The 26,734-nt window shown below is 43.6% G+C and overlaps 3 protein-coding genes across 3 annotated transcripts in view; 2 read left to right on the plus strand and 1 right to left on the minus strand.

The window, feature by feature from the left end:
* Positions 1-26,734, plus strand: part of crabp1a (cellular retinoic acid binding protein 1a) — a gene marked incomplete at its 3' end in the record, with an annotated part of 415,466 nt that overhangs the window by 355,688 nt on the left and 33,044 nt on the right. The gene's annotated exons all lie outside the window — the stretch shown is intronic.
* ireb2 (iron-responsive element binding protein 2) lies at positions 1,483-18,628 on the minus strand. Its single transcript, XM_083974123.1, has 23 exons — positions 18,503-18,628; positions 17,189-17,318; positions 14,034-14,120; positions 13,583-13,748; positions 13,276-13,413; positions 12,929-13,171; positions 12,379-12,448; positions 11,931-12,114; positions 11,703-11,842; positions 10,782-10,953; positions 10,500-10,600; positions 10,205-10,321; positions 9,348-9,507; positions 9,031-9,166; positions 8,651-8,735; positions 7,831-7,987; positions 7,167-7,291; positions 6,955-7,059; positions 6,713-6,855; positions 5,809-5,956; positions 5,541-5,663; positions 3,736-3,921; positions 1,483-2,425 (listed from the first exon to the last, which is right to left on the minus strand). The coding sequence occupies exons 2-23, from the start codon at positions 17,211-17,213 to the stop codon at positions 2,315-2,317; spliced, it is 2,922 nt and encodes a 973-aa protein (XP_083830249.1). The 5' UTR covers positions 17,214-17,318; positions 18,503-18,628; the 3' UTR covers positions 1,483-2,314.
* Positions 18,529-26,479, plus strand: slc25a44a (solute carrier family 25 member 44a). The gene is made up of 4 exons (XM_083974124.1): positions 18,529-18,647; positions 21,315-22,017; positions 22,162-22,289; positions 24,619-26,479. The coding sequence occupies exons 2-4, from the start codon at positions 21,384-21,386 to the stop codon at positions 24,808-24,810; spliced, it is 954 nt and encodes a 317-aa protein (XP_083830250.1). The 5' UTR covers positions 18,529-18,647; positions 21,315-21,383; the 3' UTR covers positions 24,811-26,479.

A 26,734-nucleotide genomic window follows, 5' to 3' on the forward strand; every position in this document is an offset into this window, starting at 1 on the left:
AGCAGTAGGTTCATTACCTTAAATTGTTTTGAGATCCGCGGGCTGCTCAGTGAATGCAGGTCTGGGATGTAGTTTCGGCTGCATTTGCCTCGAAAACAACTCTGTCTCCTAACGTTGCATGATTATTTCATAGCGTGGTGAATGTGCAGGTCATAAAGACACTGAACTGGTCTCAGGAGAAACATGAGTAAAAGACATTAAAGGGGATACATTATGGAAATATCACTTTTTGAAGGCTCTTTAACATATATTTGGGTGTTTGTCTTGCCTTCCGGTCCCCAAAATGTGAGATTGACAAAAAAAAGTCTGTAATTTTCAGGCTCCCTAGATTGAAAACCACGTCGTTTTACGAGCTGTTCCCTCAGATGGCTTCCAGTGATGTAACTAGCTTTCAAATTTGCATAATACCACCCAGTGGTTCATTTGCATTTAAAGGGACAGCTGTTCTGAACAGGGCTGTTTTGAGAGGATGAAAAGAGCTGTGATGTTTGATCCTTGGGGTATTTTGACCAAAGCATGTCACAGACATGTCTTTAAGACACCTGGGAACCATTTTAATTTGTGGAAAAGGGGCATGATATGTCTCCTTTAAAGCGATTTAGGCAGCGTGATCCAACAACATGTGCTGTTTTCCATCATACTAAAACATGGCAAAATGGCAAGTGTAAATCAAGGGGGCAGTTGTCGGTCTGAGAAGTGAAGCTCACTTCCGCGTTCAAAAAACTGCAATCCCCTCGGCTGTCGCTGGGGGCTGGCTCCAGAAGGGAGCAACTCCAATTGAGCCCCATGTTAAAATAGCCGATTTTACAGCTTAAAAAAACATATTTACAGCCTGGTACATTTTATTTTTTTGGTCTCAACCGATAGTTTCTACCCCCGCACACACTCTGAGGGGGGTGAATTTTTTTTTTAACTCTACCGTTTTACTATTATTAGGTTTAAAGTTCTGGCCAATCAGGGCGCGGAAACGTTGAGTGACAGGTCCGGAGACCGCTGCTTCGAGGCCAGTGGGCGGGCCCTCGGCCGGCCAACGGCCGCACCACTCCAAATATGGCAAGTAGAATCCAACATGGCGCGGTTCAAACCCCCGTAGTAGCGGCACAAAACAGACTCCCCCAAACCAATGGGTGACGTCACGGACGCTACGTCCATTCTTTTTACAGTCTATGGTGTAAATATAGCCATCACCATGGTAACTGCCTCTCACTTGAGCACCACTAAACAATATACTGTAAACACTGTGTTGCACTGAGCTCAATACTAATTGTGTTTTACCATCATGAATGCGATGTATGATGTAAAAAGCGCTCTGGGTATCGTTGCAGGTATAGTAAAGCGCTATATAAATGCAGACGATTTACCATCATGAAATCATTGAGCAAGAGACCTTTTCAGACCTTGAGAAGCATCTGCTGCTGTGTGCGTCAGTATGAATGGATTCTTTATGCAGAGAGGTTTTCATTATTTACCTTTAATGTGATGCAGAGGACTGTCAGTTGTAGGAGCCATGGTGAAGCAGGGAGTTTAGTGATACAGGTAACAACAGAAAGGAGGATTTCACTTTTTTTCCCACATAATAAAAATTGAGTATTAGTAGGCAAATATACCTTTTTTTGCAAAAAAAAAAAAAAAAGTTTGATTAAAGAAATATTAACAGAACTTGAATTTATATAAGACTGTTTGACCTCAGTTAGAAATATGAGCAACTGACATCAACTTGTTTTGAATTTCCACATTTGACCTGGGCGACGGGAAAAACAGGCTGTACTTCACTTTAAAATATATCATGTAATCATGCCGTAGTACCATAGCACCATCTGAGCCTTTGCAGGCAGGATTGTTATTTTTTTGATTAAACGACAACAGAAGCAGACTGGACTCTTTTCTTCTTGGCTTTCATGAAAGCAGGAACATCCCCTCAGGACTCGGGACAGTTTCAGTCTCCAACATCAAGACAAAAACGGATGAGGGTCGTCCAGGGTGCAGTCTCTTTACCGAGCGTGTCAGCACTTCCTCCTGCGCTTGTTTTGTCGGTGACGTGAGGAGAAATGAAGCCGGCGCAGAAGCAGAAGCAGCCACAGCCACAGCCACGTGTAGTGATGGAGAAGCAGCTAAACATGTCGTCTCTCCGCTCCAGTTGAAGTTCGGAGACGTCCGTCCAGCTCAGACAGACAAACCACCATTGTGTCTTTGTGTCGCTCCAACGAGCCGTTCTTTTTCGTCCATGCTGAAGACAAACCAGTGAAATGATGAAGGCTGCAGTTCGTCGGCCTGATGCGCCCTCGGCGGGCTCAGGACCGGGCCGAGGCCGTTTTTAGAGAAAAGTCCGAGCAACGTATCTGAAAAGCCCTCCGTTCTGGAAAAAGATAACGTCCATCTCGGTGTCGAACACTGCGGTGACGACGAAGGACTTTCCTTGGCTGGTCTGTGGGAAGACAGAGACAAATCCTTCACTATGGAGCGTTCATAAACCATAACCCTCAAACATTGCACTGTTTCACATGTTTTCACATGTGTCCTATCATCAGCATCGGTTCGCCAAATACACACACTACTAATTAGTTGTTTCCCCAAACGGTAACAGGTTTCTCCAGTTTCCCCTGTTCAAAGGGTTTTCTATGGAGTTTCTCCTCAGTGGATGTGAGGGTCTAAGGGCAGAGGATGGTGTCATGATGCCATGTAAAGCCCTTTGAGACAAACTGTTAAAGACAGGCTATACACATAAAATTGCTTTGCCTTGCCTAACTGAATTACCACATTATAAAAGTTAATTACTTTTTTTTTATAAAATGTTCAAATATGGCAAATTACTTGGACTCGCCCCCCTAACCTCCAGTTTATCTGGAACTAACCAACTCACTCAGTATTCCTCTGCACAGGCGAGAGTCAAATTGACAGCTCAGTATGTTTACAGGTAGAATAAACAACAGCCAGATTTACTGCTAGGAAAACGTGAGCTTCAGACTGAGCCATCAACTTGATTCTCGCACAAGACTTTGCGAGGCTTCGTATTACAGCTCTGTTTACAAATGTCAGCTTTCTTGAAGTAAACAAACCCCTCTGTGTATGTTTGAAGCCATCTGATGCTGTATGTGGGAAAAAAAGTGGTATTGTGGGATGTAAACAGCCTAAACAGCTTAAGATCGATTCGCTCCCATTATACGCTGCTGTGGCCATGCAGGGACAGAACTACTGCAGAACAGGAGACATTAAAAAGAACATCTACAGATTCATTCTTTTAGCCCTAAAATATTAGGAAAACTATGTTGAATTTCCCTGGAATTGTCCTTTAATGATGATGTATGTGGTGTAACCGTGCTTACGTACACTTGGGCTCACTTCATGCTGAATAATTTTCTGTGGCTTTGTGGAGCTGATTGTATTGCGTAAGAGGAGCAGACAGATGAGGGGAGGGCACTGACCAGGTCCTGAACAAACACACACTCAGGAGCCATGGAGGAGGCTGAAGAGACGGAGACTGAAGTAACACTCAGGTGGCCACAAACATGACTCACCAAGTGTTTAGAGTATGTGATAAAAGGGGAAAAAAATCGCAAAAAATCCAACAAAACAGCTTTAACTTAGCTACATCCTGTGGAAAGGAAAAAGATTTGGATCTGGACAAAGTGTCAAAGTTCTGGTAAAACAGTGAAAACAAACAACAAGACCCCCAGACGTGTGTGTGTGTGCAGTGTGTGTGTCATCACAGCTTGGTGCCTGCTGCCTGTTGCCGACCTTGACGGTGAGCTGCTGTCTGGGGCTCAGGCTCTCCGGCTGGGTGATGGTGAACCTCTCCTTCCCGCTCAGCTCCAGAGAGTCTGCGTTCTGGCCCGGCAGGAACTCCAGCGGCATGATGCCCATTCCCACCAGCTGGTTCTTGTGCAGCTTCTCGAAGCTCTCTGCGATGACTGCGCGTACGCCCTGTGGACCGGAGAGAGGTGGGTGAGGAGAGGTCTGTGGTATATACGGCGCGCTATAGATCATAAAAAAGTAGAGTGACGGGAGGTTCTAGTCTCAGGTCTCAGGTCAGAGCTGATCGTCAAACTCGGTGACTTGTGAAACATTGTCTCTGGAAGTGACAAAGTGTCAGACTAAAGCCGTTTTCCCACTAAAATTAGCGGGTCGACGCAGGTTTTTTAAACGCTGTCTGATCCAGTCGCTCCACTCTCATCCGCGGTGCAAGAAACACCGTCATGCCACAGCCGCCCGCCGCGGAGTGTGAGGTCCCTCCGCGGAGGACAGCGAGTCTGCCGCGGCCATATGACGGACGTCCGCGGCACAACACGTCAGTTAAACAGACTGTCACTTCTTTTTTTTTTCAATCTTTTTTGGTCAGTGTTGTTTGATATTTTGATCCCAGTTTCGAATGAGAGCAGAGCGGAGCAGAGCTTTGTTTTGGTACGTGATATGAGACGCGACCGGCGCGATGACGTGGCGTCACGTAACGCTCAGCATCATCACGTAAATTAGCGGGTTGACGCGGGTCTGGCGTTCCCACTGCAAGCCAATCGGAGCCGAGCCGATTAAAGCCGATTTTAACCCGCGTCGTTTGACGCGGGTCGACGCGGGTCGGTGCGCCTTTCCCACTGCTACCAAAAGCCGATTGTTAGCGGGTTTAAACTGTTTTTTTGGCCAGTGGGAAAGGGGTAGAAAAACCATGAGCTGAACTTCCTTAGCTGTTGTCTGCTTCCATGTACCTGCATGCATGTCATACTGTGGTTCTGCTTCTATTGTGTCAGACTGTTTTTATGGTTCTGCTTTGCATGGCTTGATTATGGCTTAAAAATGTTGTTGTCCACTTTGTCTTTGTCTGTAGTTTAAAAACATTCTTATGCCTCATTCTGTTGTTTGCATGTGTTATGTGCCTCTGTGTTGGGTGGTTTTAAAAAGTACTTAAAGGGATAGTTCATCATTTTGGCAAATCCGCCCATTGCCATAATCCCTATGGTCATAGGGTTAGGTTAATTACCTTTAATTGTGTGTGTTGTTTTGAGATCCGTGGTGCAGAGACACGAGCTGCTCAGGTTAGGGTTAGGGTCAGGTTAGTCATCAAACTAAATATACAATCCAACAACTCCAAAACACTCTGGTGGACAAGTTGTGACCTGCACATTTGCCACACTAAGAAATAATAATGCATTACAACACATGAAGCAAATACTTGAAACTACTTTTGCTTTCGAAATCACTCTGCTGCACAACCGTGCCTGGGATGTAGTTCCGGCTACGCATTTACCTAGCGTGGTGAATGTGCAGGTCACAACTTGTCCAGGAGAGTGTTTTGGAGTTGTTGGATTGTGTATTTGATCTCTGCCCCGCCGTTCTAAAAACAGCTTGCAACGACAATTAAAGGTAACAAACCTACCGCTATGACTATAGGGATTATGGTAATGGTTTAATTTGCCAAAATGTTAAAATATCCCTTTAAGTGTATGGTCAGCATTAAGTACCAGAATACTTAGCAGATGAGATAAATGAGAGGCTGGCAGCTGTTGTTCATCCTGTTTGTCTAGTCAGTGCAGTGCGTCACTGTGGTTTACCAGCAGGTATGGTCCTTTGGCCACCCAGTCCCTGGAGTTCCCAGAGCCGTAGTCTTTGCCTGCCAGGATGATGAGAGGAATGCCGTCTCTCTGGTAGCGCTCAGCTGCCTCGAAGACGTCCAGCTGATCAGACAGAGGGAGGGAGGGAGGACACGTTGTCAACTGCGGCTCGGACTTTTCAGAGACAGCAGGCCGGCCAGTGCGATACAAACACAGTGCTACGGCTTGAGTTCAACAGTTGTACAGGTCTGGTGCAGTGTCTACTCACTGTCTGGCCTGAAGGAATGTGCAAAGTCTTGGGGCCCGATTTGCCGATGAATCGATTTTGGAGCTTGATGCTGGCGAAGGTGCCTCTGGTCATCACTGCATCATTCCCTCTGCGAGCGCCGTACGAGTTAAACTCCCGCGGCGTCAGGCTGGGGGCAAAACATTTACAATGGAAATAGATTCAAATTTATCCGTTAACAAACAAACAAACAAACAAACAGTGTGCTGGTGAGATCACTACACAGCTGTGACATGTTTACATGATGATGATGGCTTAATACTGTGGAGGAGCTGTGTGTGTCAGGTCTCAACTGTCACTGTGGCCGTGGGTTTGTTCACTCCATCATTATGTGTTGTGCACTTTTCAATGTCTGTCAATGGCATTTTTAATAGATCACAACTCAGATTTTCTATTTAATCATTCTGTTTTTGTCATGTTTACATCGACAAACTAACAAGTTCAATTACATATCTGAGGTAAAAACATTATTATAATATTATAATTTTACATTGCATTCATGTTTCTACTGTTTTATTTCAAATCTTGAGTAATTTGTCTCCATGTGTTTGTTTTGTTGTTTTATCATAGTGAAGCACTTTTTAATCTCTGATTGCTGAGTGCTATTTGAATTGAGAAAATGTTATGTCTGCAAACCCTGGAATAAAAATGTCTCCTGCTCTAACCAACACGTAAAAGTGACATCAGTTCTGCAGGTTGCAAATAATGTACTGCATGTCCTCTGGCCAATCAGAATCAGCCTGGACAAGTCACATCTTGTCATGACTCTCACTAGCTGCATTTTTCAGGACTGTGGCTGTAAATCAGTTGATGTCGGGTCAGATTTGCTCTGACTGACTGCCGACCTGTTCAGACAGAGATTATAGAGCTGCTGGTGGGAACTGACCGTTTGCTCAGCAGGTACTTGGCGGCTGCGCTGACCCTGGCGATGCTGCCGGCTGGTGAGATGTGGTCTGTGGTCACTTTGTCCCCGAGGAACAGTAAGGCATGAGCGTTCTCTATCGACTGAGGAGGAGGAACCTCTTTACTCTGAGAGAGAAGACGAGACCAGGAGCTCAGTTCCCAAACTGCAGAGTGTTACTTCAGTAACAGAAACCAGCAGAACCTCCTCGGTCCAAATTCACTTACCAATTTGCTGAAAAAACTGGGTGAGCGGATATACGTCGACTTGTGATCCCAGGGGAAAAGTACCGACTCTGGACAGTCAACGTTGTTCCAAAAAGTGTTCCCTTTCTGTAAGAAAGCACAGCATGCAATCGGAAACAATGAGTCACTCGGATAAAACACAAGACAGTCAGGAAAGAAAAGACAGGAGGCGTTGGTGAGGGCCGACTCCTCACCTCCATCCTTCCCCTGAGATCCTTAAAAATGGAGGAGATGACCGTGTCCTCCTCTGTCTGCTGGACCTCCTCCCTGGACGGCCAGATGTCATGAAGATACACCTCCTTCCCTTCTGATGTCACACCTGGGTTGACAACAGAGGCCCGGTGTTAGCGCCACAACAAGACAGACTCTATTCAAACACACAGGTCAGGCCTGCTTCATGTTGACAGACAAATCTTCTAAATGTTGGTGCCTCAGCACTGACATCATCCATGAGACACAACATTGGCTTTTTAGAGTTTCATCTATGTTCATTAAACATTGTTGGTAATGAGTGCTGCTTTCGTCAACGAACCTTTATCACACGACGAAAACGAGACGACACAAATTAACGTTATAATGTTTTGTCACGTTATTATTATTATTATTTTGCAGTATTTCTGTTTCCTAGGCAGCGACGTCACTTTACTAGACAAAAAAAAGTGATGAAGGACCTTATGCTGAAGCGATCACTGCTTTGACCTCCTCTACAGCCGACACATGACTGAACAAGACGCTGAACCGTTACACACTTACTCACTGAAATTAGCCAAAATCCTAAAATCCTCTAATGAACCTGAGGTTTGAGAGCAGCGGCTTAAAGCAGCTCCTGACGTGTGTGTGTGTGTGTGTTTTCTTTACCTAAAGGCTCTTTCTCAAAGTCGATTCCCACAGTTCCCGCGATGGCATAGGCCACCACCAGAGGAGGGGAGGCCAGGTAGTTGGCACGCACACAGTCACACAGGCGGCCTTCAAAGTGCCTGTTGCCAGATAACACGCCGCAGGCCACCAGGTCGCCCTAAAACAAAATGTATTGTTGGGTGAAAGGAACTATGATAATATCATGATAATATCTGCTTTTAATATCCAAATTAAAAGCTGACTGAATAAAATTAATAATAAACTATTTATATAGCAGTGCTTAACAGAGAAAATGAGGATAAAATAAAATTCAGTAGGAAATGATAAAACACAGGGGATGAAATCAAACATTAAAAGGACAATAAACCTGGCAGGGATGTATAGAAAGAAAAAGGTAAATGACAGTGGAAAACTCACTTAAAATAAGACACTGACTCCGACCACCTTATTTCCCCAGGCAGGTCATTCCAGAGCTCTAACAGCAAAAGCTTTGTCCCCTTTAGTTTTAAACCTGGTCTCTGGAATAGACAGAAGACCACTACCCAAGGAGCTCAAATTATGTTGGGGGTACATAAGGGGTTAAAAAATGTAATCTGGAGCCAGGCCATGAATAGCTTTAAAAGTAATGAATAAAATCTTAAAATCAATCCTAAAGAAGCCAAAACTTCTCGGTACCAGTTAAAAGCCCAGCTGCTGAGTTCTGTACTAGTAGTACTCCAGAGCTTTTTGATTAATGCACAGGAAGAGACTGTTACAATAATCAAAGCGTGATTTCAGCATCTCTAGAATTTGAAATGGGTCATATTATAGCAGTACTTACCTGTTTGATTGCGTCTACGACAGGTTCTGGTAGAGGAGCTGTGTTTCCTACACAGGTGGCACAACCATAACCAATCACCTCAAACCTGGAGAGGAGAAACAAGGTGGTCTTAAGTCTGGTTATGACAAAACATAATTAGCACATGCTAAGTGCAACCCATAAGTCCAGGTTTATCTCTTGGTGTTGAGGCAAACAGACTGCACTTACAGAGAGCTTTTCTAGTCTCACCAGCCACTCAAAGCACTTTTCAATAGAGGCCACAGCCACAGCCACGCATTCACATTCACATTCACACACCATAGACACGTCAGGCACAGACACATCATTTCAGGCTCTGTATCTTTCAAGTGTGTGTGATGTTAGAGTGTGAACTGGCTCACCCCAGCTGGCTAAAGTAAGGCAGGACTCCACTGGTACTGAGGTAGTGAGTGACCATGCCACTTCCAGGAGCCAGGCTGGTGCGGATGTAAGGCTTGACCACAAGCCCGGCCTCCACCGCCTTTTTGGCCAGGAGGCCTGAGGAGGAGACGCACCGACGTTCAGTATCACAAAGCGGCATGGTCATTTTGTTGTGAGTGACAGAAAAAGTGCTGGACGTGAATTGTGCAGATAAAAAGACTGGATTACGAGATTATAAAACAGACACCGGCCCCCTCGGAGCAATTTGATGGTAGGCTCATCTGTTGACTTGCTTTACCTGCAGTCAGCATGACAGACGGGTTGCAGTTGTTGGTGCAGCTGATGACGGCGGCGATGACCACCGAGCCGTGGGCCAGCTGGTACTCCTGACCGCAGTGCAGGAAGGGGATGCAGGTCTTCTGCTTCTCCTTGGAGATGTGGAAGCCTTTGAACCCCACCTGCAGGGAGACGGACAGGTTAGGTCTCAAGTAGACAGTGGCAGTAGACATTAAAGGGGAACTATGCAAGTCCGCTCGCTTTTCCGCTGTTTGGTTATGCTCCTCTCGCCCATGTGCATCTGTTTACAACGAAGCCGCATATGCGATGTTACGGCACGTGTGTTTGTGTAGTCTTGACCGTCAAAAACAAAAGATTACGGGTTACGGGGCGCGTTTGTGTCACGGTGTGCAGAGACGAGAGCTGGGACACCGGGGCGGCGGCGACCAGGTACTACACCGATGTTGCAAGGTTGGTTTTCAGCCGTGAGACGCCAGGTGAAGGCAGAGAGCCTCTGTTCTCACTCGTAACAAGTCACAAGTCATGTAGTCAACGATCACAATTACTCCGGAGCTTTTTAATTAAGGTAAAAATTTAGCATAGCCACGGGAGAAATCCTGCTTAGTTCCTCTTTAAAGGACAATTCCGGGGTAGTTTCCTAGTATTTTCTAAAAGAATAAATCTGAAGATTTTGTTTTTAATATTTTGCAGTAGTTCTGTCCACCGCCTAAACAGCCTAAGATCGGTCCGCTCCCATTCATCGCTGCCGTGGCGATGCGGGGACAGACACACTACTGCAAAACAGGAGACATTAAAAAGAAAATCTTCAGATTCATTATTTTAGACCTAAAATTTAATATCAATGTTAACCCTTGTTACCTTCTCATCAAGACAACTCTGGAAGTCTTCTTTCATGCTGCAGACGGCCACTCGGTCCTGAGGCCTCTTTGGTCCGCTCACATAGGGCACCATGGAGCTCAGGTTGATTTCAATCACCTGTAGAGAATAAGAATAAGACGTTTTTATTTCACTTTATTATGCAAATCAGGGCATGCAAACGATGGCTGGCTATGATGGAGCACAAAGTGGTACAAGTAACTTCTCTTTAGCCTCAGATATATTATAACATCAGTTTTCAGACAGTACAGCTCCAAGTTTTGTTCACAACAATTACCTCTGAATACTCGGGGTCTTCTGAGGGGTCATCAAAACATCTGAATAGTTTTACAGCCTTCATGTAAGACTCCAGCAATTCAAGTTTTTCCTGGGTAAAGTCTGAAAAGAAAATAATGTCAGGTTAGCGCTTGAGTCATCTGGTGAGAATACAGTGTTGATAACATTTTACAGTTACAGAACTATTTTCATGTGTGAACAGGTGGACTAAGGCAGAAAGTTTGAGCTGTTTCATGAGTCTGATGACACTGAGGGGAAGAATAACACTGTGGGTAGCCCTCACTTGTCTTTTTAAAGTGCTTGAGCGTGACTTGGTCGATGGGGAAGAAGCTGACAGTAGCGTTGTACTCTGGGCACATGTTGGCAATGGTGGTTCGGTCGGGGGCCGACAGCTGAGAGACGCCAGGTCCAAAAAACTCGACAAACTTTCCAGCGATCCCAGCCTGCCGCAAGTGCTGGAAATCAAGGCAACACATCGTTACTGTCACATGAGGTGAGTTTCCTCTATGGTTTTAAGTAGAGCCGCAACAATTCATTGATTATTAAATTAAAAGTCAACTATTTTGATGATATATTTGAGCTTCTTAAATGTAAATATATCTGGTTTCTTTGTTCCTTTATGACAGTAAACTAAATATCTCTTTGGTTTGTGGACAAAACAACACATATGAGGACGTCATCTTGTGGTTTGGGAAACACTAATTGACATTTTTCAATTTTTTTTAACATTTTATTGACCAAACAACTTTGTTTAAATAATCGACGGATTAATCCATAATGAAAATAATCGTTAGTTGCAGCCCTAGTTTTAAGACCACATCTCTACACCTCGCTGCCAGTTCTCACAGTTCTCAACTTTCCTTTATCTCCTGTGTATACTCGGGCTGGGTGTCACTACTGATTTACTGAATCGATTCCGTTCCGATTCACAAGGTCCCGATTCGATTTCCATTTTGATATGATTCAATTGGATATTGGTTCATTTAGAGATATCTCAGTTTTATACCAATTTTAATCTTGAGCGAGACTAACAAACAGTAAATGGCATACATTAAAAAATTGGTGTAAGGAAATATGAATCCGTATTGGATCTTTCATATGAAGGTCGATATGAATCGGAAAATCAGTGTTTTCACCCAGCCCTAGTGTATACATTGACAAAATAATTCCTCATAACATAGTGAGGGCAGCAGAGCAATGTTACCTTAGTGATGCCGAGGACGACGTCTATGGAGGTGGTTAGGGGGTTGATGGAGCCCACCAGTTTACAGCCCACCACCTGAGGAAGAGTCAGAGACACTGGCTGGCCCAGCATCACCGCTTCAGACTCTATTCCCCCAACACCTGGCGGAGGAGAGCACAAACATGTTAAACATGTCAGAGGGGAATGACGAAGCGACGGCTGTTACTGTAAAGCTTCAAATTGTTTTACCCCAGCCCAGGATGCCCAGGCCGTTGATCATGGTGGTGTGGGAGTCGGTCCCCACCACGCTGTCAGGGTAGATGAAGCCGTCGCTGACTTGGACCACCCTGGACAGATACTCCAGATTGACCTGGTGGACTGCGCCGACGTCTGGAGGAACCACGTTCACATTCTTGAAAGCTTGTGAACACCACTGTTCGGCAGACAGAGGGGGAAAACAGAGAGAGTGAGAAAACAGTGGATGCTCCGTCTCTCCAGCAGAAAGGTGTTAGCTCCTTGACTTTTAATTGACAGCTATAAAAATGTTTTCTCTTTTTTTGTAAAAGCATAAGACTAACACAAACTATAGTTCCAACATCTATTTAAAACACAACAGCAACAGATAATTTCCTCCAGGCTCCACACAGACACTTCAGTCTGACATGATGTAATAAAACACATCTTCTCTTTGCTGCACCTTGAAGAACTGAAGTCGTTCTTTGTTTCTGATCAGTTCCATTTCCTGGTTTTTCAGAGCTGTTTCAGGTCTGTAGAATAAAAAACAAATGAACAACAGTGAACATGTCGAACTTTCACTAAAACAGTTGTGACATCGTTCATCATAAGTCTTGATGGCATCAGTTCCCCTGCTTTTCACACTGAATAATTTGAGCTTGTTTGCTCCTCTTTTTACTATTTATAAATTTAAAGAGGAACTATGCAAGTCAGTTGTTTTTTCGCTGTTTATGGTCCCTTTTTTCTTTCTTCTCTTTTTTCTCCCTCTACAGAGTGCGTATTTTACAAAACTGTCATATACCTGGTATCGGTACTCACCCATCACTATTTTCTGGCCAAGAGACACTAGGTGGAAGGCAGAGAGCCTCCATTCTCCAAATAACAAGTCATTTAACCATCACAGTTACTCCAAAGCTGGTTAATTAAGGTAGAAATCTTGCAAAGTTCCTCTTTAAATGACCCTCATGCTGGACAGGACAGGACAGCCCCCCACCCCGTCCTTCACTACTTACTCAGACACAGGCTTCAGGTGAAAGGGGCAGAGGAGAGGCGTGTTCTCGATCTGCTGGACAGAGGCTGGAGGTCCACCCGGGGAGGCTGGAGGGTCACTGCAAGCAGCTTTGCTACATGGGCCTCGCTGGCTTCCACAGTGTGAGCTTCCTCTGGACGGGGGCCTGGAGGGCGTGGAGCGAGAGGGGCCCTGGCTCTGGCTGGAGCCGTCCCCTCCGCCGGGGTTTGGAGCATTCTGTATGGCACTGTGGAGGAGAAAGGTGAATAAGGCGGATTAGTGTTTGTGCTTAAGTGGAAAAAAAAAGTAACTCATTTAACGTCTAAAGACAAAATATAAATGTAAACACACCATTTGCTATAATCAATCTGTAATGAATGGTCTACAATGAGGTCTGTGGGGCATTTAGGGTTGATCAGGCTGGGGTCCACGCCATGTTTGGCAACAGCATCCCTCATGGCTGCCAGGTCCACCATGGCAGGAATACCACTGTCAAAGGAAAGCAGAGGAGGAGAAATAATCAAACTCAACTTCTGCATGAAGAAAGACCATAAACACCCACAATCTAATAAGCTAATTTGTACAATTTCCCTCTATAATTAAATGATCAGCTGCTTTGACCCCCCCCCCCCAACCCAAAATTCCCTGTGACACTCACGTGAAGTCCTGGAGGAGGACTCGCGCTGGAGAGAACGGCACCTCAGCTTTGTTTTGTTGCTGCTGCCAGTCCAACAGGTTCTGGACGTCTTCTTCTTTTGTGTAAAAGCCATCGCAGTTACGTATGGCTGCCTCCAGGAAGACACGGATGGACAGAGGCAGCTTGTCTACACAGAGACAACAAAAAACCAAATGAGTTCAATCTAATTCATTCAAGGTTCACTTTCAAACTAGGTTTGCACTCACATACATTGTGAATAAACACTGACCTATATTTACAAATACATTTTAAGAACTTTTACACACTGCTAGGCTGGAAAAACCAGTGGTAAGTAGTGTGTAAAATACTGTACACTGCATTGTAAGTTTATTGCATGCATTTTCAGTAAAATGAATACATGACAGGACTTTTATAAGAGGGAGAACATGTTTATAATAAGAGCTAAACTCACCATATCTTGGATCATTTAACTTCTGTGGATTGAAGAACTTGGTCCTGCCATCCTTCAGTGTGTCGATTAGATGATTGTACGGGTGCTCTGCAGAGAGGGGCGATCAAACATTTAACATTATTTTGGTGTCCATCCCCCCAAGACAGAAAATTGCCTTCAGTTAGGGCTAAAAATATAACAATTAGGAATATTAAAATATTAAAGGTATATTGTGTAGAAATTACTCCCATCTAGCGTTGCGGTTGTATATCGCAAGCAACTCAATCTTATTTTTCATGCTGCATTCACGTGAAATTGGGCAGACGGCAGACTGACGACAGCCGCTGCACGTAACGGCATAATTTATAAACAAGCCTCTATGTAAACAAGTGGTCCGTCAGCACGAGGCAAAACAATACACGTGACAATATGTTGTCATGGCGATGTTGTATTGTTTACCTGACCCACGTTTTACCGTCTTTCTCTCGACTTCTGTGACTAAAATGACATCTGGTTTGTTACTGACGGCCGTCTGCCCGACTGCACGTGCGATCAGGTATCGCCTAATGAGGCCGATCCACGGCGCTCATTTATATTCACTTTCTATTCTTTCTAGCATGCTGGTAGACCCGGGGTTCCCAAACTTTTCCACACCAAGGGAAGGGCCTGAATAGCATTAGCTTCTGGCCGGGTGAGGCAGGGACATGTTTCAGGCTTGATGTCAGACACAAACCGCCAGGTCAACACTAACAGGTTATGACATCATAAATTATATTTTGACTTGCAGGCAATTAGAAAGATAAGCATGGCGGGCCGTCGTTTAGCTCTGGTGGTAAAGCAGGTGCCCCATATACAGAGGCTACCTCGGGCGACCCTTTGCTGAATGTCATTCCCCCCTTCCGTTTCCTGTCTGTCTCAACTATACTATCCATTAAAAAAGGCAAAAAGCCCCAAAATAAACTTTAAAAAAAAAGATAAGCATTGCAAATAAAGTTTCAATATGTGATATTATTAGAAATTATAATGGATTATTAATTCGATTTTATTTTGTTATTTGCATTTTTTCTCATCTTCTGTTTCAAGTCAAGCATGACTGCCTTCACTGCATTCCGCATGGCAAGGTACCGTATACAGTTTATTGATTCAACACTAGTGGTGTTGGATTGGTATCGGGTTTTGGGCCGATACACTAAGCTCACTAAGCCCAGGTAGCAATATCGGCATTGAGAAAAAAACACTCACACGAACCAAACATGTGTTGCTAGGAAATTCAAACATGCTTTTTTGGTGCTTTGTTCGGTCAACTTCATTAATGAAGTTCACCCACTCAGTGAGCATCTCTTCGAAATAAGGCTTTTCAAACAAGGCTACAGCTCAAGTCACCAAAAAGAAAAGCTGAGGCAGTCCACATTATTCTGAACTATTAACGGTTAGTTAGTAGCCAAGGAGCTGGAATCTCTCACTGCACTGTGTGAATCTCTTTCTTGGAAACCTGATGTAACACTCAATCATTTGAAGGACACTGCAGCACAGACTGCAAATGGAGATTCTTTCCTCTGTTGTCTACATGTGTAGTAACATTACCCCATGAAGGGAAACACAAAAGGTTAAAGAAACGAGAGACCAACTGTCTCATTTGAATGTTGTCAGATTGATGACAGTGCAGACTGAAAGAGAGCAGGTCTGGATGACAGACTGAGGCTGTAGCTGAGATTCTCCTTGAAGAATTGATGTAAAATGCAGCTTAGCAAATCCTGTGCAGTTATGTACTGACTATGTTTTGTTATTACTCTCTCCGGTCTCTCAACAGGACACCATGCTGCAACAGTGGCTCTCAGGTTACTGACTTTTAATGCAACACTTAACTGTGTAGGACACACTGGGCTGAATAATGTCTTTACAATAAAGCATGCTGTGTAGTTTTGGTTTCACAAATTCTGAATATGTATTTACTGAATAAATACAAAAAAGACAAATATCCTCCAGAACCCAGTAATTAATCATGACAGCATGTAGGCTAGTGGTGAAAGTCAAGGCCTGCATATGTATTTGGAACAGAGATATCAGCATTGATACAGCAGAATGTGTTGACTGGGACATTTAGCAGCAAATACATCCAAGTATTAAACCTTATTAAACCACACGTCCAACAATTTCTATACAGTTTGGCCTCTTTTGGACCAGATTAGTCACAAGCAGCTTGCAGGTCGCTCTGATGTTTCCTTACATCTCAAAGAACAACCTCAAGCTTATATTTCCCTAAGAGGCCCAGCTGATGTTTAACTGTATGCAAAAAAACAAAAACACATGACCTAGTGCATGATGTAAATTACAGCACTAAATGCAGGAACACAGTGAAAAAAAAACAATAGGTGATCACTGGTGAGAGATCCTGCAGAGATAAATCTTTCCAGGAAGCCGTTTCACCGAAGAAACAGCAGGGCTTCGTATCAGGTGAAAGGTGAAAACCTCTCTGTTCTGAGACATAAACAATATTACAAAACTGATGCTCAACGCTGCGCTGTCTTTAGCGTTGTGTAAGCAGAGACAAACGGGTGAATATAAATGAACACCTCGCCTCGACCTACAATGTTGTACACTCCGATAAATAGAAAAGAGAAAACGTATATTAAAAAACTAGAAGCTGATTCGATGCAAGTATTATGCACGGTGATGGTGATTATGACGATCCATGAACACCTCACTACATACATCATCTGTGTTTTAGCCCCGCTGACAAGGTACGGAGTAGCAGCTCAGGTTCATGCTGCTAGCGCTGCTCCTTATCGAGAAACACAGTCGCTACTTATCGCGCTGCTGGCAGTACGTCTGCTGGCGATAATAAAAAGTGAGGTAATTAACAAACACCCAGTTTAAGACTGACTAAAATGCTCTTGTGTCATTGCGAGCAATGTGAAGTCGCTTCGAGGTTGCAAGACCGGTTAATTTTACAGCTCTTGGTTAGTTGGATACCGAGGCTAACAAAGCTAGCTACTGTTAGCTTTGTGTCTCTATCAGTTTGACGCCGGTACACTCCATGTAACGTTAACTGAAAGCACACGACAGTCCCTTTTCACGGGAGCGAGGCCTTTTTTATTCGATTCCCGCATGTTTCGGAGAATATGTTGGTCGGATATCGGCTGGCAAGGTAAGGTTAGAAGAAGACACCTCTTTACCTTTGACTGGGGAAGTGAGCGCCATGATGACTTCTGAAATCAACACGACCCGTCCTCACGACAGCACAGGACCGCACCGAGCCGACCAATCAGAGCGCAGAGACACAAAGCCACGCCCATCGCCAAATTACTGACAAAATAAACATAAAAACATTAAAGAATAATTGACAGAAACATTGAAAACAGCAGGTCATTGAACGGAAGCACTCGAACATTGCGTTTTACTCTACTCAAATACAATTAGGCTACTGCAATTTTGTATTTTCGTTTTAGGCTACCTTTTGTTGATGGAAACTAATTTATAGATATTTCTGGAACAATGCATCTTTGTGTGAGGTGTTTCTTGATCATAGGCTCTAACAGATAATACAGCGAAACTAAGGCTTATTCTACTTCAATTCAAATGGAAATAGTGACTATTTTTAGTTGTGAATGTGTCAACTTACTAAGAGTTTTCCATACAAATCATGAAATATAATGCTTTGTTACAAAGTACAGTACTCAACTGTACTTTCAAGTTCAGCTGAAAAAATGACAGAAATTCACAATTTTTATGCAAAGATGCCACAAATTATAACTTTTTATAAGAATTTGCCATCTTTGCCTTTAATAATTGGAAGAATTTTGTAATATTAGTTGTAAATTAGATCATTTATTTATTTAATAATTTTAAGGTTTCATTATTGGTTGGACAAAACAGCACTCTGAAGGTAACATTGGTGACTCCTGGCAATTATGATGAATATTCATAATTTGTGTCATAATTTTACAAACCAAACAATCAATGGATTTATGAAGAAAATAATAATTAATATAGTCATTATCACCATGAAACCCAGGTAGTATTGTACAACACTAAATACTTAAATTTCTTGTAATTTCTCAGATATGCATATTGTTATGTGTGCAGTGAGCTAATGTCTTCCTTATTGGTGCACTCACACTGGGCAGATTAATATTTATTTTTGCAAAACCTTACTCCCAGTATGCAGTATGTTTATTGTTTATCGTATTATTGATAATAATAATCATTAATGGGTGTTTGTAAAGTAAGTGTCAAACACATTTTGATTTGGCTCGTCGCTTTAAACGTGGTGGTTGAAATTCCTACGTTTGTAATGTGGCCCTGAACGCACCATCATGTCAAATTACCCAAACCGCTCGTAAAGTAAACACAATCGATACAGAGATCAGCTGCTGCAAACCGGAGTCGTTGTCGCTCCACGCCTGTTTGTCTGTTTTTGTTTTATCAGGGTGAAGTCAGAAGAGGCAATAAGAGGACTCTCCTGATAAACACAACGGTTGACCTTTCACCTTTGACGATGTTAGTTGGCAGTAGCGATGGACGGAAGCCATGAGCCTCCTTGTAGCAGCACAGGCCGTATGAGTTCAACACAGCAGCGCAGCTTCGCAGCAGTCACGGCGGAAGGTGAACCCGAGCTCCACGACCCTCTGACAGGTGAGTCCCACCGGCCGAGAGCGTGTTTTGTAGTGTGGAGGAAGCTCCCACGGCTTCAGCAGCTGTGTGAGCTGTTAGCTAGCTAACTAACGACCAGACGGCGCGAGACAGTCCACACTGTGACATTGCACGTGCTTCCTCCGTCTGCCCCAAACCGTTGAGAAACAACGGCGATAACGTTGGAAGGACTGGTCGGTCTTTAACGTGGCTACGCAACCAAACGGTGCTTGACTTTTTTTTAAATGTGAGTTCACAACAAGGACAAATCAGGTTCTTGTGTAACTGCGGACCAGTGTGGCCTTCACTGCCTCAGGCTTCACCTGCAGGATGGTGTGTGTGCACTGTGCAGTCAGACCTGGGCTTCAGTCTCCTCTTTTAGTTTAGCATGAGCAGAATATGTGTTGGTAAATAAATATGTTGTAACTGTAACTGTAACGTAACCGTAGTTCCGTGTTCAGACAGCCCTGCACTCCTCCCTTCACTGTATGGACTGTTGTTATACATACGATAAGTAGTCTACGAGTCTGTCAGGTCTATCAGGCTGTGACTTGTTTTGTATAGCAGGTCATACAGTGCCACATTTTTTTTTTTTTTTTACATATAGCAGGTCATACAGTGCCATACAAATGTTTGGGCACCTCCAATGGGCAAATTCTATCAGATGTGTTTTGTTGTTGTTTTTCCAGATTAGTACAATCGATAAAACCTCTGCAGCAGGCAGACAATAACACGAGCCTCTGTTCAAACAACCCAGCACAGTTTTTCAGGCCCCTGTCATAACCAGCAGAGACTTTCTGTTCCTGATTTAAGAGTTTTCACCAACACTTCCTGCAGATGAGTTCAGATCCTGTGCAATGTTCCCTCTAATTTTCAAAACTCCTGAGCAGAAATTCAACTCCCCTGATGACATGTTTGAGCGACTGTGAGCGAAAGCTCAAGCGTGCACAGTACGCCCACATGCTGGTGCTATGGCCTTACCTCTCCAACTCCAAATATCAATACAATTGGCTATTACTAATATGATTAATAACAGATTATTTTGACAACATTACCAAGGCTACTCCATATCTAGGTCAGTTACAGTTAATGATAACAAAATACAATATTGTTTTGGCAAAATAGATTTTGCATTTATTGTCATATATGAACAATATGAAAAAAATAACTAACATGAAGTTGGTGTCATCAACTCTTGGCACAGAAGCATTCTTGATATTAACAGTAATAATAATTCTCAAGCAAAAACTTCAATCGTAGTTGCACTACAGACCACGGTTAAGGTCATACATTTCACAATTCGAAGCGCACATTAGGGAGAAATAAACAGTAAACTAGTCGGGGATATTTGAGTGTGCAACTTTTTTTGTCTTCTGGGCAAAGAGGTGGGGAGCAGTGTGCAATTGCACGGTAAAACACCTTAGAAGAAACAGTGATCCTGTGATATTTTCAGGCAGTTTTGCACAGACATCATAATCTGACATGTGCCAACACTGTTGTACAAGACTGGGTTTGCTGAGGCGCCGCATGGTGGATTTTGAGGTCCTGTTTTAGGGGCGTGTCTGGTTTCATCAGACCTCCTTGACTGTCTGCAGGACTTGTCTGACCCATTGTCCCCTGAACCTGTGCCATGTTTGTTAGAATGATGCCTGCAACACAATAACAGAACAATGTTTTTACTCCCTTGAAGAGTTTCGTGGGGGAACATGAACTAAACACACCAGTTGTTCTCCAGTTCTAATGCAGCAGTGAATGAACTCTGCAGACAGTTACTGAGTAATTTTATGAACTGAGAATTCAGGCAGTGCCAGTTTTTTTTTTTTTTTTTGATGAGCTCTAGTGTTTAATGAGTTACTGGTTTTAAATATGCTCTTCGGTATTTGCATAATGCAAAGATATTTGCATGTAATTTACAAAACAAAGACAATCTGTCTTTTTTGTAATACTTGCTGCTCAGCTCAGGATTGCCTAAAGAACAAGATACAAATGAGCCTAACTGTTGACAAAAATTTAAGATGAAGCATATCACCGAGTTGTAAATGGAGGGCATGTTTATATTTATTATAGGCTATATGTGGCAACAAGCGATCATGTTATTCAAGACACTGGTCTGACCATCAGGAGTCATCTGGATTTAGCTATTACTTAGGATAAATAAGATGTGAAGTACAGCTCTAAAACAACATGATGGGCAATTTTCTCTTTTTCAAAGATATTGATTGACTGATTAACATAAATTGAGAGAAAAAAGCCAGATTAATGAATGGCTGCAGCCCTGATTGATCATGACTGACTTCATTGTGAGAGGCCTTGTATTTATTACACATTTTGCTGCATCCTTGATAATCATGGTTTACTTACTTGGTTTATCTTGTCAACTGCAAGTAACTCTTATCATCTATCATCTATCTGCTGTTTTTTTTTTCTTGATTTAATCAATGATTAATTACTCATAAAAATTGTGAAAAATTGTTATTATGCAGTTCATAGATAATCCACAGTCCAAAGATAGGATTTGTTCCTTTCATCTTAAATCGACTAACACTGAACATGATGAGATTGGAGAATGTTTTCCATAGGTTTCTCTCAATCTACTATTAATCAATGAAAATCTCTGATCTGTCAGTATCATGCATCCTGTGTTAATCATCTGAATGTTCTTGTCCACAGGTATGTTGGCAGTTGGTGGGTTGATGAGTGGAGACATGTGGCTCTAGGGGGCGCAGCGCTGCCGGCACCATGCAGCAGAAAGGTGCAATCCAGATTATCGAATGGGAGGACCTGGACAAGAGGAAGTTCTACTCCCTGGGCGTGTTCATGACCCTGACCACCCGGGCCACGGTCTACCCAGCCAGCCTCATCAGAACCCGCCTGCAGGTGCAGAAGGGAAAGGCCCTCTACTCCGGCACCTTCGACGCTTTCTGCAAGATCCTGCGGGCGGAGGGCGTGCGCGGCCTGTACCGCGGCTTCATGGTCAACACCTTCACCCTGGTCTCGGGACAGGCTTACATCACCACCTACGAACTGGTGCGCAAGTACGTGTCCCAGTACTCGCCCAGTAACACGGTGAAGTCGGTGGTGGCGGGAGGGGCGGCCTCGCTGGTGGCCCAGACCATCACTGTGCCCATAGACGTGGTGTCTCAGCACCTGATGATGCAGGGCCAGGGGGAACACCTGACCCGCTTCAAGACCAAGCCCAAAATGATGCTCGCAGCGCAAAAGCGCAGACTGACCTTCGGGCAAACGCGCGAAATAACGGTGCAGATTTTCGCAGCTGACGGATTCAGGGGATTTTACAGAGGCTACGTGGCCTCTCTCCTCACATACATCCCAAACAGCGCACTGTGGTGGCCTTTTTATCATTTTTATGCAGGTAAATCAACACTGTGATTTCTTGTGCATGTGATGGATAGAAATGTCATTCAGCACTCCATATATGGAATGATGAATTCAAATGTTACCAAAAACATACTATGCACTTCGACCTTACAGTGTCTGATGTTTTTTTTATTCCCAGAGCAGCTGTCCCTGTTAGCACCCAGTGAGTGCCCTCACCTGATTCTGCAGGCTTTTGCAGGACCAATGGCAGCAGCAACCGCCTCCACCATCACCAACCCCATGGATGTTGTTCGAGCAAGAGTACAGGTAAGGTCCCCGCTGTGCAGCACGTGGATGCAGAACTGATTGGATCTGGATCAATTCAGCTTTTTTTTTTTTGCATTTCTTGTTCCTTCTGGCACCTTAAAGGGATATTTCAACATTTTGGCAAATTCGCCTATTGCCATAATCCCTATAGTTTTAGGAGTAGGTTAAATACCTTTAATTGTCGGTGCAAGCTGTTTTTAGATCAGCGGGGCAGAGACGTGAGCTCTGGACGGTGGTATTTTCCCCTTTTCCTCATCAAACTCATCAAATACACAATCCAACAACTTCAAAACACTCTCATGGACATCTTGTGACCTTCACATTCACCATGCTATGAGATAATAACGGAACGTTACGAGACGGAGTTGTTTTTGTGGTAAATGCGTAGCCAGAACTACATTCCAGACACGGCTGCTTGGCAGAGTGACCTCAAAAGTGAAAGTAGTTAAGAGTACAGTATTTGCTTCATGTGTCGTAATGTTACATAATTATAAGTTATTACTTCACTTATTATTAGTAGTAGTATTATTTCATTATTTAGTTTGATGAGCCTCCATTGTGTTAGCTGAGCAGCTTGTGTTTCTGCTCCGCCGATCTAAAAACAGCTTGCACCGACAATTAAAGGTAAAGAACCTATTCCTAAAACTATAGGGATTATGGCAATAGGCAAATTTGCCAAAATGTTGAAATAACCTTTTAAAGGTAGAGATGCCGTCAAGCTGGGAGAAATGGTGGATACACAGTACACTTAGTGAAGAAAAGGAAATAGTTAGAGGCGAGAGTGAGGCGTTGGGGCGTGCAGATCTTGGTGGTAGTAGCAAATACTTAAAGAAGAAGTTTGAAGGCCGAAGTGAAGAAGGGTTCCATGTTCCAGTTGAGCCTGAGAGGAGAGGCTTAGTTTGAATGTTGTGTTTACAAACTGCAACGAACAAACCTACAGACTCTACCTTTAAGTGGCTGCCATTATATAAAAAAAACAAAACAATACCACCTATTGAAATGTGGAATGAACAGGTCACTTTTGTCATGGGGAGAAATTCCACAAAATTTCTTCAAACTTAAATCAAAGTTACAGTGAGGAGTGCGGTGCCTGAGCTGGTTCTTCTTACCTTACCAGCCGACTGTTGTCATTTGAACCCGAGGCAGAAATTCCCTCAGTCAAGAGACACTTGAAAGTTTCCAGGAAGCTTCTGGCCGGGTCTCCTGGCCTGGCCGGAGTTTGCTCAGGATTGTTATCATGCGACCTGACTACGTAGATCCAGTCAAGTGATAAGAGGTGATTTTCATACTGAGGACAGATTGTAACTGGTCTCAGTCAAAGGGCTCGACTCGACCGCTGGCTGCTCTGAGGTGTGAGAACACGCACACACACAGAGACAGACTGACTGTGTCCTTTCTACTTAAACCTCATTCAACACCCAGTACAGGATGAAGAAGAATTATGTTTATCGATCAGGTCTATTTTACATCTGTACATCTTCAGAATTATTCAAGAAGCAGGTCACCTTCCACCTTCCACAGTCAGGTCCTCCTCACACAGATCCATATCAGCTCATTTCCTCTTCCTAGTGAATCAACCTGCTCTTGTTACAGTGCACATTGATCAGTCAACTGCAGCACAGCTTCACTTTCCAGGCTGAAATTAGATGTTGCTGCTGAGTCATGGAAACAGGCTGTGCACTATCACATAAAATGACCGTACAACTTCACCACCGTGTGCCTTTTATTAGCTGCTGGAGCTTCTTTATCTTCCCCTGCAGATGGATTTGCTCGGTTCTTAAAGGGGTAGTTCAACATTTTGGCAAATTGGCCCATTGCCACAATCCCTATAGTTTTAGCAGTAGGTTCGTTACCTTTAATTGTCGGTGCAAGCTATTTTTAGAACGGCGGAGCAGAACGGCAAACTGCTCAGAGCTACGCTACAGAGGCTAATGGGATTTCTTGGTTTCCCTCATCAAACTAATCAAATACACAATCCAACAACTCCAAAACGCTCTCGTGGACAAGTTGTGACCTGCACATTCACCACGCTATGAGATAATAACAGAACGTTACGAGATGGAGTTGTTTTAGAGGTAAATTTATGCAAAACCGCTGATGTGCATTCCCGTCGCAGTCTCTGCATTTGCCTCGAAAACAACTCTGTCTAAATTATTAATGTTGAAAGTTTTAGTTTAGCGTCGTCTTGGAATTAAGATTTGGAAAACGTATTCCTCCGCCTGAAAACAACACGCGACAAAACAATGTCACCACCAGGTCCAGAATAAAAAAGTTTTGAATTTTTTTCCTGCAAATCTCAAAGCTGATTCAACTCCTCCCTGTGCTGCAGGTGGAGGGACGGTCGTCCGTCATCGAGACTTTCAAGCAGCTGCTGGCAGAGGAGGGCGTCTGGGGGATGACCAAGGGTCTGTCGGCCCGCATCATTTCCTCCACGCCCACGTCGGTGCTCATCGTGGTGGGCTACGAGACTCTGAAGAGACTGAGCCTGCGGGCGGACCTGGTGGAGACCAGACACTGGTGAAAAAAGGCCACACGGGAGTCGAGAGACGAGCCTCGTACTGGGCTTCAACCTCAGGACACAAAAAAAGACCCAGAGCTGTCTCCGGCTGCACGGCGGAGGGGTGGGGTGGGGTGGGGGGTAACTGTGCTCTCCTGTGCAGCTACTGCCACAAGCCACAAGACTGTGTCGTTTTACTGCATGTACGAGTGCAAGCGGTGATGTTTGTCTTTAGCTACACTTGAGCGTTACAGGGATTATCACTTTGCTATTTTCTACTTGGATAATGGGAGTCTTCTGGTCTTTATTTTTTTCCTTTTTTGCAAAGCTTTTACTGTGAAACATGAACACACGAGAATAGAATGTGTTGTATTTTCCCAACACTAAATGCAGCATAAAAAAAAAAAAACACATCAAATTTAAACCACTGAAAAATGCTGCTGGTTAAAGGAGGGTACATATTGATACACATACTGATATTGGTCCTATTCTGTATATTTTAACAACGTATGGCTGTTTTTTTTTATCGGAGCGAGTCAGGTTTTATTTTTACTGTGCACCCAGGCAGCCGGAGCTCGCGAGCACATGATGCATGTCGAGCGCTCTTTCCAGCTGGGTTCAGTTTTTAAAAATAGATCTACAGGTACAGAGCAGTAAATTACACAATGTGTTTTTAAGAGCATCCACTGGTGGCCAGTCCGGTGTAGAGTGTAACGCTCAATGTGCCAAAAAACGCAGAGACACAGACGACCTTGTTTCTGGTCCAACCAGCAGAGGAAAGGTTGCAGTCTGAGTGCATTCCAGTGAAAGAAGATTTTGTGCAGTTTAAAACTTCAAACCTGCAGCAGACGTGTCCCCTTTGTTTAAGGCCTGAATGAAGGGAGGACAAGATTTGTTATTTAATTGCAGCGATGCCTTTAATTCAATTTATCTTCGAAGTGTGAAACTTGAGCTAGATTTTCCAAAAGTGTCTTTAAAATGTGATTGTTCACTTTACTTTAAGAAAAACAAATATTAGATTTATCTGTAGAGATCAACGTGAAACGGGGCCCAAGTCTGTGTAGTCTGTGTCAATTAAACGTAGCTCTGGGAGTTTGTGAAGTCAAGAGTGCAGGTATAATGTTTTCTCCATATAGATATATTGAAAAGCCAATCGGGTGCTTCTGTGTAAAAAAAAATAAAGTGAAGCTTTATGACAGTAGAAGAAATGAGACAGGAACTTAAGGTTACAGCAGCAATCCAATACTTTCCTCATGGGCCTCTCTTAATGTTGATGACTCTGTGTCTATATGCTGTTCAGACGACTGGGTTACTACTGTTTGGTTACAGGGAGGAAAAGTGCAGCAGCACCAGCAGATAAACCTATACACATGAATGCAGACGTTAAACTGTTACTGCCAGAAGAACCCGTCTCAGCGAGGTTCAACACTCTGTGCCCTTTCTTTTCTCAACTTCAATGTTTTAGTCTTCGCAAACAGCACTTTGCAGTTTCTACAACATCGTGTTCAAGAACGACGGACTCAGCATTTCCTCCATGATCTCTGAAAAGCAAAAAATGGACCATTGCCTGTAAGGGGCGAGGAAAGTGCTCCACCTGTATTTACCATGTACCTGCTGATACTTGTGAATCATTTAAAGAACAGTTTGTGATTTTTAAATGGAGAACTTGTGAACATTTGATGAAAAGTAATAAAGAACTGTGAATCACTGCAGTAGAGACCGTCAAAAGCCTTTTAAAACACATCGAGGGTGCAATACACCTGGTCAGCCACTGGGTGGAGCACCAGGTCAGTCGTCCTGGGAAGAACCAGGTCCAACTGGTGAGCTATTATACTTTCACTTTGAGCAAGAGGGAGAAGTTCATTCACTGTGTCTGAGCTGCCAACAGAATCAAAAATCTGAAATACTTTGTTCCCACATATCACACCCACTGACACTACATCATGTC

This window comes from Trachurus trachurus, assembly GCF_905171665.1.
Source record: "Trachurus trachurus genome assembly, chromosome: 6".
Taxonomy (NCBI): domain Eukaryota; kingdom Metazoa; phylum Chordata; class Actinopteri; order Carangiformes; family Carangidae; genus Trachurus; species Trachurus trachurus.